The sequence below is a fragment of the Oncorhynchus nerka genome, linkage group LG11, assembly GCF_034236695.1.
Source record: "Oncorhynchus nerka isolate Pitt River linkage group LG11, Oner_Uvic_2.0, whole genome shotgun sequence".
Taxonomy (NCBI): domain Eukaryota; kingdom Metazoa; phylum Chordata; class Actinopteri; order Salmoniformes; family Salmonidae; genus Oncorhynchus; species Oncorhynchus nerka.
The window spans coordinates 16,155,036-16,169,288 of NC_088406.1; the positions used below are offsets into that span (position 1 = coordinate 16,155,036).

The following is a 14,253-nucleotide window of genomic DNA, read 5'->3' on the forward strand; positions in this document are numbered from 1 at the left end:
AACCTACTGTACACTACATCCCCCAATACACACAAACATTACTATAACCTGCTGTACACTACAACCACCCACTACACACAAACATTACTATAACCTACTGTATACTACAACCCCCAATACACACAAACATTACTATAACCTGCTGTACACTACAACCCCCACTACACACAAACATTACTATAACCTACTGTATACTACAACCCCCCAATACACACAAACATTACTATAACCTGCTGTACACTACAACCCCCACTACACACAAACATTACTATAACCTGCTGTACACTACAACCCCCAATACACACAAACATTACTATAACCTACTGTACACTACAACCCCCACTACACACAAACATTACTATAACCTGCTGTACACTACAACCCCCAATACACACAAACATTACTATAACCTGCTGTACACTACAACCCCCACTACACACAAACATTACTATAACCTACTGTACACTACAACCCCCACTACACACAAACATTACTATAACCTGCTGTACACTACAACCCCCACTACACACAAACATTACTATAACCTACTGTACACTACAACCACCTACTACACACAAACGTTACTATAACCTACTGTACACTACAACCCCCACTACACACAAACATTACTATAACCTACTGTACACTACAACCCCCACTACACACAAACATTACTATAACCTACTGTACACTACAACCCCCAATACACACAAACATTACTATAACCTGCTGTACACTACAACCCCCACTACACACAAACATTACTATAACCTGCTGTACACTACAACCCCCAATACACACAAACATTACTATAACCTGCTGTACACTACAACCCCCACTACACACAAACATTACTATAACCTACTGTACACTACAACCCCTACTACACACAAACATTACTATAACCTGCTGTACACTACAACCCCCAATACACACAAACATTACTATAACCTGCTGTACACTACAACCCCCACTACACACAAACATTACTATAACCTACTGTACACTACAACCACCTACTACACACAAACATTACTATAACCTACTGTACACTACAACCACCTACTACACACAAACATTACTATAACCTGCTGTACACTACAACCCCCAATACACACAAACATTACTATAACCTACTGTACACTACAACCACCTACTACACACAAACATTACTATAACCTGCTGTACACTACAACCCCCAATACACACAAACATTACTATAACCTACTGTACACTACAACCACCTACTACACACAAACATTACTATAACCTGCTGTACACTACAACCCCCAATACACACAAACATTACTATAACCTGCTGTACACTACAACCCCCACTACACACAAACATTACTATAACCTGCTGTACACTACAACCCCCAATACACACAAACATTACTATAACCTGCTGTACACTACAACCCCCACTACACACAAACATTACTATAACCTGCTGTACACTACAACCCCCAATACACACAAACATTACTATAACCTACTGTACACTACAACCCCCACTACACACAAACATTACTGTAACCTACTGTACACTACAACCCCCAATACACACAAACATTACTATAACCTGCTGTACACTACAACCCCCACTACACACAAACATTACTATAACCTACTGTACACTACAACCACCTACTACACACAAACATTACTATAACCTATTGTACACTACAACCCCCACTACACACACACATTACTATAACCTACTGTACACTACAACCCCCACTACACACAAACATTACTATAACCTACTGTACACTACAACCCCCACTACACACAAACATTACTATAACCTGCTGTACACTACAACCCCCAATACACACAAACATTACTATAACCTGCTGTACACTACAACCCCCACTACACACAAACATTACTATAACCTACTGTACACTACAACCACCTACTACACACAAACATTACTATAACCTGCTGTACACTACAACCCCCAATACACACAAACATTACTATAACCTGCTGTACACTACAACCCCCACTACACACAAACATTACTATAACCTGCTGTACACTACAACCCCCAATACACACAAACATTACTATAACCTGCTGTACACTACAACCCCCACTACACACAAACATTACTATAACCTGCTGTACACTACAACCCCCCCAATACACACAAACATTACTATAACCTGCTGTACACTACAACCCCCACTACACACAAACATTACTATAACCTGCTGTACACTACAACCCCCCAATACACACAAACATTACTATAACCTGCTGTACACTACAACCCCCACTACACACAAACATTACTATAACCTGCTGTACACTACAACCCCCAATACACACAAACATTACTATAACCTACTGTACACTACAACCCCCACTACACACAAACATTACTGTAACCTACTGTACACTACAACCCCCCAATACACACAAACATTACTATAACCTACTGTACACTACAACCCCCAATACACACAAACATTACTATAACCTGCTGTACACTACAACCCCCACTACACACAAACATTACTATAACCTACTGTACACTACAACCACCTACTACACACAAACATTACTATAACCTATTGTACACTACAACCCCCACTACACACACACATTACTATAACCTACTGTACACTACAACCCCCACTACACACAAACATTACTATAACCTACTGTACACTACAACCCCCACTACACACAAACATTACTATAACCTGCTGTACACTACAACCCCCCAATACACACAAACATTACTATAACCTGCTGTACACTACAACCCCCACTACACACAAACATTACTATAACCTACTGTACACTACAACCCCCCTACACACAAACATTACTATAACCTACTGTACACTACAACCCCCCTACACACACACATTACTATAACCTACTGTACACTACAACCCCCACTACACACAAACATTACTATAACCTACTGTACACTACAACCCCCCAATACACACAAACATTACTGTAACTTGTGATCACAGGTATAAACATCAACGCTGAGACTCACCTGACTGACTGACGAAAAGCTAAATCATAAAACCAAACCACACATAAAACCAAACCACACATAAAACCAAACCACACATAAAACCAAACCACACATAAAACCAAACCACACATAAAACCAAACCACACATAAAACCAAACCACACATAAAACCAAACCACACATAAAACCAAACCACACATAAAACCAAACCACACATAAAACCAAACCACACATAAAAGCTGAATGAACAGATGATGAGATCTAATAAAAGTACAGTGGGACAGATGGCAGCCCCCCCCTCCCCCCCCTCTCTGTGGAATAGAGGCTTGTGTGGGTGGTGAGAGAGGTGAGAAAGTGGGATTAATGTCTCACCTGCTCCAAAAACACAGTGTATTAATGATTGCCTTGAACTTAACCATAACCATAACGCCAGGCCGGCTCTCTGCTCTCTGCTCTGGGGCAAAGCTCTGTCAACACACTGGTCCACCTGGATGATTAACCAGTTGTCATGGATAGAGGTGTGAGGAGACCCCTCTCACCTGTTCACGTTCAAAGTTCAACTTTATTTGTCCCAGAAGGCAATTGGTTTTGCAGTAAGGAACACACGACCTTTACAAACACACATACAGACGGATGTTTCAATACACTGGAGTACCAGTGAGGATGTCCTACACTGAACACCTTTACAAACACACATACAGACGGATGTTTCAATACACTGGAGTACCAGTGAGGATGTCCTACACTGAACACCTTTACAAACACACATACAGATGGATGTTTCAATACACTGGAGTACCAGTGAGGATGTCCTACACTGGACACCTTTACAAACACACATACAGATGGATGTTTCAATACACTGGAGTACCAGTGAGGATATCCTACACTGAACACCTTTACAAACACACATACAGACTGATGTTTCAATACACTGGAGTACCAGTGAGGATATCCTACACTGAACACCTTTACAAACACACATACAGATGGATGTTTCAATACACTGGAGTACCAGTGAGGATATCCTACACTGTCATTGATAGTCATCTGACAATGTTTTTCATGTCATTACATTAAAAAATGTATAAGGGGATCATAGATATATTCAATCAAATACAACAGGTGTTCACCTTACAGTGAAATGTTTACTTACGAGCCCTAACCAACAATGTATTAAAAAAAAATATGAATAAGAATAAGAAATAAAAGGAACAAGTAATTAAAGAGCAGCAGTAAAATAACAATAACGAGACTATATACAGGGGGGGTACCGGTAGAGAGTCAATGTATGGGGGCACCGTTTAGTCGAGGTAATTGAGGTAATAAGTACATGTAGGTAGAGTTATTAAAATGGCTATGCATAGATAATAACAGAGTAGCAGCGTCGTAAAAGAGTGTGTGGTGGTGGGGGGGGGGTAGCCATTTGATTAGATGTTCAGGAGTTTTATGGCTTAGGGGTAGAAGCTGTTTAGAACCTTTTGAACCTAGACTTGGCACTCGGGTACCAATTGCAGTGCGGTAGCAGAGAGAACGGTCTATGACTAGGATGGCTGGAGTTTTTGACCATTTTTAGGGTCTTCCTCTGACACCGCATGGTATAGCAGTCCTGGATGGCAGGAAGCTTGGCCCCAGTGATGTACTGGGCCGTACGCACTACCCTCTGTAGTGCCTTGTGGTCGGAGGCTGAGCAGTTACCAAACCATGCAGTAATGCAACCAGTCAGGATGCTCTCGATGGTGCAGCTGTAGAACCTTTTGAGGATCTGAGGACCCATGCCAAATATTTTCAGTCTCCTGAAGGGGAATAGGTTTTGTTGTGCCCTCTTCACGACTGTCATGGTGTGTTTGGACCATGTTAGTTTGTTGGTGATGTGGACACAAACAAACTTGAAGCTTTCAACCTGCTCCACCACAGCCCCGCTGATGAGAATGGGGGAGTGCTCAGTCCTCCTTTTCCTGTAGTCCATAATCATCTCCTTTGTCTTGATCAGGTTAAGGGAGAGATTGTTGTCCTGGCACAACACGGCCAGGCCTCTGACCCCACTCCCTATATGATGTCTCGTCGTTGTCTGTGATCAGGCCTACCACTGTTGTGTCATCGGCAAACTTAATGATGGTGTTGGAGTTGTGCCTGGCAGTGCAGTCATGAGTGAACAGGGAGTACGGGATGGGACTGAGCACGCACCCCTGAGGGGCCCCTGTGTTGAGGATCAGAATTGCGGATGTGTTGTTACCTACCCTTACCACCTGGGGGTGGCCTGTCAGGAAGTCCAGGATTCAGTTGCAGGGGGAAGTATTTAGTCCCAGGGTCCTTAGCTTATTGATGAGCTTTGAGGGCACTATGATGTTGAGCGCTGAGCTGTAGTCAATGAATAGCATTTTCACGTAGGTGTTCCTTTTGTCCAGGTGGGAAAGGGCAGTGTGGAGTGCAATAGAGATTGCATCATCTGTGGATTTCTTGGGGCGGTATGCAAATTGGAGTGGGTCTAGGGTTTCTGGGATAATGGTGTTGATGTGAGCCATGACCAGCCTTTCAAAGAACTTCATGGCTACAGACATGAGTGCTATGGGTCGGTAGTCATTTATGCAGATTACCTTAGTGTTCTTGGGCACAGGGACTATGGTGGTCTGCTTAAAACATGTTGGTATTATAGACTCAAGACAGGGATAGGTTGAAAATGTCAGTGAAGACACTTGCCAGTTGGTCAGCACATGCGCATTCGTACACGTCCTGGTAATCCGTCTGGCCCTGCGGCCTTGTGAATGTTGACCTGTTTAAGATCACACAGTCATCCGGAACAGCTGGTGCTCTCATGCATGTTTCAGTGGTATTTGCTTCGAAGCAAGCATAGAAGTAGTTTAGATCGTCTGGTAGGCTTGTGTCACTGGGCAGCTCTCGGCTGTGCTTCCCTTTGTAGTCTCTAATAGTTTGCAAGCCCAGCCACATCCGACGAGCGTTGGATCCGGTGTAATACAAATCGATCTTAGTCCTGTATTGATGCTTTGCCTGTTTGATGGTTCATCGGAGGGCATAGCGGGATTTCTAATAAGCTACCGGATTAGAGTCCCGATCCTTGAAAGCGGCAGCTCTAGCCTTTAGCTCAGTGCGGATGTTGCCTGTAATCCATGGCTTCTGGTTGGGGTATGTAGGTACGGTCACAATTGGGACGACATCATCAATGCACTTATTGATAAAGCCAGTGACTGAATCGGAAGAATCCCGGAACATATTCCAGTCTGTGATAGCAAAACAGTCCTGTAGTTTAGCATCTGCTTCATCTGACCACTTTATTATTGACCGAGTCACTGGTGCTTCCTGCTGAATTTTCTCTTGTAAGCAGGAATCAGGAAGATACAATTATGGTCAGATTTGCCAAATGGAGGGCGAGGGAGAGCTTTGTATATCTCTGTTTGTGGAGTAATGGTTATCTAGAGTTTTAATCCCCTCTGGTTGCACACTTAACATGCTGATAGAAATTTGGTAAAAACTGATTTTAGTTTCCCTGCATTAAAGTCTCCGGCCACTAGGAGCACCGCCTCTGGATGAGCGTTTTCCTGAGTCAATTTAAAATCTATGTTTAATCCTTTATCATAGTTGGTGTCTTGACGGATTTGTCCAAAATCATGTGACATAAAACATTACTTTTCTGTCCTTGTATTTAAGGCAGTGTAAGTTGTCATTCTGTCCTTGTATTTATGGCAGTGTAAGTTGTCATTCTGTCCTTGTATTTATGGCAGTGTAAGTTGTCATTCTGTCCTTGTATTTATGGCAGTGTAAGTTGTCATTCTGTCCTTGTATTTATGGCAGTGTAAGTTGTCATTCTGTCCTTGTATTTATGGCAGTGTAAGTTGTCATTCTGTCCTTGTATTTATGGCAGTGTAAGTTGTCATTCTGTCCTTGTATTTATGGCAGTGTAAGTTGTCATTCTGTCCTTGTATTTATGGCAGTGTAAGTTGTCATTATATCATGTGTTAAGCATTAATCAGTTAAATTAGACATTGAATCCTGGCTCTAGCTGTCAGACAGTTTTTCTTTTAGAGATCTCAGACATGTCTTCTTTTGTTACTTGGTGAAAACAGTTTTCATGGGCACACAAATCCAAAAGAATAAATGCGATTGCAAATAAAATGCTTCTAACCAAAAGAGACCCTAATTACCTTGATACTGTAAGTAAAACCTAAATCAATACTGTCATTAATGTGGTTGTTCAATAATTATGCATAATACTTATTCGATGCACATTTGATGTCCAGCTGACTAGTTACACTATGATATTTTCACATTATCATCTGATTTAGGAAGGAATTTTCAGAATGACAGTAAAGTGACCAACAGCTGTTGTAATAGCGCATGCGATGCAACATCAGCCCAAGTGCTGGAAGAAAGTTGTTCACAAGGAATGTCCAGAATATTTGTGTCTCATTCATTATGCTGGTGAAGACATTGTTACATTAACAGAGAAAGCATCAAGGGGGAAAGGGGGATACCTAGTCAGTTGTACAACTGAATGCCTTCAACTGAAATGTGTCTTGTGCATTTAACCCAACCCCTCTGAATCAAAGAGGTGCGGGGGGCTGCCTTAATCGACATCCATGTCTTTGGTGCCCGGTGAACAGTGGGTTAACTGCCTTGCTCAGGGGCAGAATGGCAGAACAATAGATTTTTACCTTGTCAGCTCGGGGATTTGATCCAGCAACCATTAGGCTACCTGAAGCCCCCATAATGAGTTAATGTTTTCATATGTTTTTGTGCCTCTGATTGGACACCGAGTCTACTGTGCACAATTGTGTAGGATAGACTATTGCACAACACCCAATGCCATTCCTATTAATTATTCTGCTAACCTAGTCTCAGAACATTTTGTATTATTATGTACGTAAATCCGAGACACTCCATTTAGTATGATATGTTGTGTTTTGTATGGTATGTATTAATTTGTGCATGTCCATCACCCATTTTGTATTATATGTTACGAATTACAATCCATATTACACAGTTTGTTACAAATTTGCAAAACATAGAATATATCACGAATTTGCTAAATGTACAATATGTTAAGAATTTGCTAAACATATGATATGTTAGGAATTCTAGCTAGGTGGCTAGCTGGCTAACGTTAGCTAGGCTATGGTTTAGTGGTTTCAGGGAAGGTTAGGGTTAAGTTCAGGAGTTAGGTTAAAGAGTTGAAGTTAGGGTTAGCTAAAAGGGTAAAGGTTAGGGGAAGGGTTTTCTAACATGCTAAGTAGTTTCAAAGTAGTTAAACAGTAGTAAATAGTTGAAAAGTTGCTAATTAGCTAAAAAATCTTTGTCCTTGATGAGATTTGCACTCAGAACCTTTGGGTTGCTAGACATTCACATTATACCATATCAAACATAGCATGTTTTACTAATCTGAGTGTCCTGGATTTACATTTACTATGTTCGGTCAAGTCTATGAGACCAGGTTGACTCTGGATATAATGACACTAAATTACAAAGAATATTGGGTTTATTGACAATATAATCTGGTACTTCAATTAAAAATAAATGTCGTTTTCCATGTTACACCTGCAATTTTAAACAAAACAATTGGCTTGAAGTAGCCAACTGGAACATAAATTTGGAGCTCAGAAATGCAAGTACTACAATAGACCTTTATTGAACATAATTTCCTCAATTTGGTGCTTTAAAGGTCCTTGTAATTATTGTAGCCTGTTTCTAAGGTCTCTTGCTCCCTTATAATTATCCGTGGTTTCAATTTGTATCCGTTTTTGTGAGAGATGGAGCCACTTTCGTTATTTTCTTGCTGCTTCAAGTGAAGGGTGTGGCGCTTCTCTGTTGCGGTGAAACCACATGCGGTTACTATGACGATTATAACGTCTAATGTTGGCTTCAATTTGGCTTCCAAAAAAACCCTTCCATTAAAAAAGGAACCTGTTTTTTTGGTAACTTTCTTATTATAAAAACAACCATTGTAAGATTCAAATGGGGAGATTAATGCTATTCATGGCTTTCTTATGTATATTTGCGTTGGCCTCAAAGCATACAGAAAAATCGCCATACATTCATCCACTCTATTTAGCCTGGCAATGTCCAAATTATTCTCACATATTTTAGAATGTAATAATAATTTGAATATCAATTCTTTGGCAAGTCCTAAAAAATGCATTATTCTTAAAGTGGTAATGGCCTACTTTGATGTATTTATTTAGACACTTTTTGCATACTTTATGAAAAGTTTATTAGGCCCTTTAAGTACAATTCTATAAATTATACAATTGTATAAGACTGCGTTTCTTAAAAATTACAATTAATTGATTGAAAAAGTATCTGACCATTCATGTTGTTGTCCTCTCAACTGTACCATATCTTTCACGTCGGAGATCGATACAGGTGCCAACTCATTACATGGACTTCAAACTATCTCAATGGCCTACTAAACCACTGGGACTGGGATTGTATGTGTGTGAGGTACATGTTTTACTATAGCTGTGAGTACCAGAAGTCCTCACAAGAACAGTATAGCAACTAAAATTCAGAGAAGTGAGAACAATGTGCTGGTCCTCACTTGTAAAAAAGGCTATTTTAGGTTTAGGGGTTCGGTTAGGGTTAAGCGTTAGAATTAGGGTTAGGGTTCAGATTATGGTTAGCATTAGGTTTAGGGGTAAGGGAAAATATGATTTTGAATGGGAATCAATTGTTGGTTCCCAAAAAGTCCTCACAAGTAAAGTATGCCATGTGTGTCTGTATGTGTTTGACTTGAACTGAAATAAAGAGCGTAAATGCATGAAGGGCGAAAATCTATATATCTGGGATAGGCATATCTGTCCGATCTGGCTTTTCTACCTTCAATCGATGTTTCCTCGATCGACTACACTTTCTTGTTGCTATGCAGGTCCAGAGACGCAGCCAGTCTCCTGGCGAAGCAACAACGGCGTATTGTCGTCACGACAAGTTTCACGTAAAACCACCATTCGTTTCTGTTTTTTGTTTGTTTGTTGCCGCTATTACAAGAGCTACATATTCGGATGTTGATGTTAGCGGTTTAAAACAAGAAAGGACTGTTATAGAGCTATGTAAAGAAATAAAAAATAAAGGAACGTTTCTGGCGCTGTTTGATGTGCCTTTACCCCCCATCAACACAGGGTGGTGCAGTTGTGCGTCATTGCGCAGGGAAGCCTCCACACCTCTGGCCTCAATTGGTTTCCCCATCATTTCCCAGTCCTCTCTGAAACCCGCCTGCGGTGTTGTCCCGACGAAGTCTGTTATTATAGAGTTGGTTTAGCCAGCGCTCGCGTTAATGATTTCATCGCCAGAGTACAAATCTGACTGTAATTTTCATATCTTCCCTCCGTGCAGACTTTACGAATGATCCAGCCCACATTGGATGTATTTGTAATAAACATTTCTTAAGGAATACGCCATTCATATCAATGCTTCAACATGCAGCCCCCACCGAGAAAGGTGAGTTTTTCCCTTTACTTGACTATTTCTCTTTGAGTAGCAAACAGTGGGATGTTGACTTGCTAATAACATTGATGTGTAACATTAGCTACTTAGCTAGCTTGCTAGTATTATAAGCCACATGTGGTGTTGCAAATATTGAAACTATAGTATTTGTATTCGGTTGTCAATTTCAAGCCTGTTTATAGTTATGCCAACCAGCTATGCACTACGAGCTGTCTGGTTAGCTAGCTAGCCAGATAATTAGGTCTGGTTGAGGTCTTGAGGAACCGCTGTCTGCTAGCTTGTTGACCGCAGATAGAAGGGCTCAGTATCTTTGGCTAACGTCAGCGAAATGTTGAATAGCCCGACAGATATAACTAACGTTAGTCTTCCAGAACGATATAACTGTAGTTAGGTAGTTGATAATGTATTTCGAAACACCATCTGAAGTAACGTTACGCTGATGAACGGGACATAAACATGCATGACAGCTCCGATGTTATCGCTGTCATCTGGACTGGAGAGAAGTGACGGATTCTTCCCCTCGTAAAACACTGTTAACCAGAATATAGGATGCGAGTGTGCATTTGGTGGCCACAACAATGTTCCATTGTGTGATTTTAACACACCCTTGCCTTGACTTTTAGTGTATTTGGACAAAACGTAGCTAGCTAACTATTTTATTCTCGCGGTTAAGTCATAAAACGGAGAAGGAATGTTCCGCTGTTAGTCAGTGAACGGTTAATAACGTTGTTAATCACAGCTGTCTGGTTATTACCGACTGCACACAACACACGGTGCATTTATTTTCCGTACTATAGAGACAAGTAGTCAGTCATCAGGTTTCTCACCGGTAATTAACGACATGGCCTCTGCGGGTAGTGCAGTATGTCCATGGGACATTGTTTACAGTGCACACGTCTTCCCTTTGTGCGTGTGTTTTGCGACAACTCTCTGGTACAATGTAGACTATACTGTAACAAAGCATAGTGTCCCTTTGTTCTTTCTGTCTGCCATTCACATGCTGTGTGTGAGAGAGGGAGTCTGTGTTTCTCTTTCATGATCTTAGTTATTCTAGAAGAGGTGTCTGGGAACCAATTACTGGCTTGCAGTACCCCGGCACAGCTTTCAGTTAATTATCGGATATTCCCGGGTGCTGTTGCTGCTCCACTGGGTCTGTCAGACACATTGTGGGCAGACTGAACATGTCACGTCCTGTCCTCCCCTTTATGGGTCAGATAGAGAGTACATCTCTTCCTCCCCATCTTTCTCTCGCTCTCTCTCTCTCTCTCTCTCTCTTCCTCCTCTTCTCTCTCTCTTCCTCCCATCTCTCTTTCTTTCTCTCTCTCTCTTCCTCCCATCTCTCTCTTTCTCAGTCCCCATCTCTCTCTCCCCCTTTGTCCCTCATCTAGCTTTCCTCTCTCTCCCTGCCCCCTCTCTCATTTTTTTCTGTCTCATATGTGACTGACTGTGACTGACTGAAAGGAGAGATGGAGTGAAGTCACTTTTCCCTGATAAGCCCCACCATGGACCACTCCCCCTCCATCTTCAAAGGCAGGCAACATGAAAGCTACAGCACACACTGATTGTGCTCTGTGTTGTTGATTTGTCTAGAACAGTCATGAATCTCTGACTGCATAACCCCAGTGAATAGTCAGTGGAATTCTCCCCCCAAGAGACAATGAGTACTGTTGCATGCACACAATAGTAAGATTGTATTATGGATAGTCAGGCTAATATAATAGGTAATTTAAAACGTTGACATGCTTTGCAAGAAGAAGGATTTCCCTAATAATCCTGTTTACATGACACATCTGAAATCGGGCGACCTGATGGGATTTAAATAAATCCAGAAAATCACTACTCAAAATTCATTTTTGACCATGTTATTTTTGCGAAGCCTATTTGATTCGGAGTTCAGACATATAATGTTTGCATGTGAAACTATTTCTAAGATGCAGTGGAGGATTTAGGCATAGGCGGCATCTTGCCGGAGGGAGGCGGCATCTTGCCGGAGGGAGGCGGCATCTTGCCGGAGGGAGGCGGCATCTGGTCTCCCCACTGGAAGCCCGAGGTAGGAGGAGCGGGGAATCTATCAAATAGCTCACCTCTAACTTTGTACAGTACTAATGCAATTACTAATGCAATTAAGTTTGTGTGTTTGTTGTTTGAAGTGCAGTAGTGTAATAATCAGGTTCTCTTATCGGTTATTCCCAACACAATAAGTGTGTTATCTACTTGTGTATTTGTGTGACATAGGATTTGTACAACTTAGTTTTCTTTGTGTTTTGTTAGCAAAAGGGTAATAGTGTAATAAATCAATTATCTTTTTTATTTGTATTTATATACTACAATTTGTTTCTAAACTCGACAAAAAAAGAAACATCCTCTCACTGTCAACTGCGTTTATTTTCAGCAAACTTAACATGTGTAAATAATTGTATGAACATAACAAGATTCAACAACTGAGACATAAACTGAACAGGTTCCACAGACATGTGACTAATGTAATAATGTGTCCCTGAACAAATGGGGGGTTAAAAGTAACAGTCAGTATCTAGTGTGGCCACCAGCTGCACTAAGTACTGCAGTGCATTTCCTCCTCATGGACTGCACCAGATTTGCCAGTTCTTGCTGTGAGATGTTTCCCCACTCTCCCAGATATGTCTGGGGGGAATGGCCCTAGCCCTCACCCTCCGATCCAACAGGTCCCAGACGTGCTCAATGGGCTTGAGATCCGGGCTCTTCGCTGGCCATGGCAGAACACTGACATTCCTGTCTTGCAGGAAATCACGCACAGAACGAGCAGTACGGCTGGTGGCATTGCCATGCTGGAGGGTCATGTCAGGATGAGCCTGCAGGAAGGGTACCACATGAGGGAGGAGGATGTCTTCCCTGTAACGCACAGCGTTGAGATTACCTGCAATGACAACAAGCTCAGTCTGATGATGCTGTGACACACTGCCCCAGAACATGAGGGTCCCTGCACCTCCAAATCGATCCCCCTCCAGAACATGAGGGTCCCTGCACCTCCAAATCGATCCCCCTCCAGAACATGAGGGTCCCTGCACCTCCAAATCGATCCCCCTCCAGAACATGAGGGTCCCTGCACCTCCAAATCGATCCCCCTCCAGAGTATAGGCTTTGTGGTAATGCTCATTCCTTCAACGATAAACACATCCGACCATCGCCCCTGGTGAGACAAAACCGTGAGTCGCCAGGGAAGTGCACATTTTGCCAGTCCTGTCTGTTCCAGCGACGGTGTGTTTGTGCCCATAGGCAACGTTGTTGCCGGTGATGTCTGGTGAGGACCTGCCTTACAACAGGCCTACAAGCCCTCAGTCCAACCTCTCTCAGCCTATTGCGAACAGTCTGAGCACTGATGGAGGGACTGTGCGTTCCTGGTGTAACTCGGGCAGTTGTTGTTGCCATCCTGTACCTGTCCCGCAGGTGTGATGTTTGGATGTACTGATCCTGTGCAGGTGTTGTAACACGGGGTCTGCCACTGCGAGGAAGATCAGCTGTCCGTCCTGTCTCCCTGTAGCGCTGTCTTAGGCGTCTCACAGTACCAACATTGCAATTTATTTCCCTGGCCACATCTGCAGTTTGCCCAGGGAGCCATACAATCTAGAACCGCCACTGCTAAGATGCATATTTTCAGTTTTTTCCCCAAACTATCTTCACTCGCAATAAGAGGGAGGCTTGTGCTGCTTGTGCTGCTTGTGCTGGTACATGCTCAGATCAAATACACCGCTGGAACAGATTAAGCTGTTGACATGTCCTAATCATTTGAGATTCAAGATTGCTCAGAAAACCAGG

General features: G+C 42.2%; 2 protein-coding genes across 5 annotated transcripts in view; one reads left to right on the top strand and one right to left on the bottom strand.

The window, feature by feature from the left end:
* Positions 1 to 3,260, bottom strand: part of LOC115127384 (P2Y purinoceptor 2-like) — a 36,845-nt gene extending 33,585 nt beyond the window's left edge. The window contains exon 1 of the mRNA XM_065024242.1: positions 3,026 to 3,260. Coding sequence (XP_064880314.1) covers positions 3,026 to 3,240 — 215 coding nt within the window. The 5' untranslated portion in view covers positions 3,241 to 3,260. The remainder of the gene's footprint in view (positions 1 to 3,025) is intronic.
* A 6,885-nt stretch (positions 3,261 to 10,145) lies between these two features.
* The window catches only part of LOC115124410 (F-BAR and double SH3 domains protein 2-like), a 124,297-nt gene continuing 120,189 nt past the window's right edge, over positions 10,146 to 14,253 (top strand). For 2 of the 4 annotated variants that reach the window (XM_065024247.1, XM_065024248.1), the window contains exon 1: positions 10,147 to 10,452. In XM_065024247.1, coding sequence (XP_064880319.1) covers positions 10,432 to 10,452 — 21 coding nt within the window. In that variant the 5' untranslated portion in view covers positions 10,147 to 10,431. Of the gene's footprint in view, positions 10,453 to 14,253 lie in introns of all 4 variants that reach the window. The other 2 variants (XM_065024250.1, XM_065024249.1) reach the window with 2 other exon arrangements.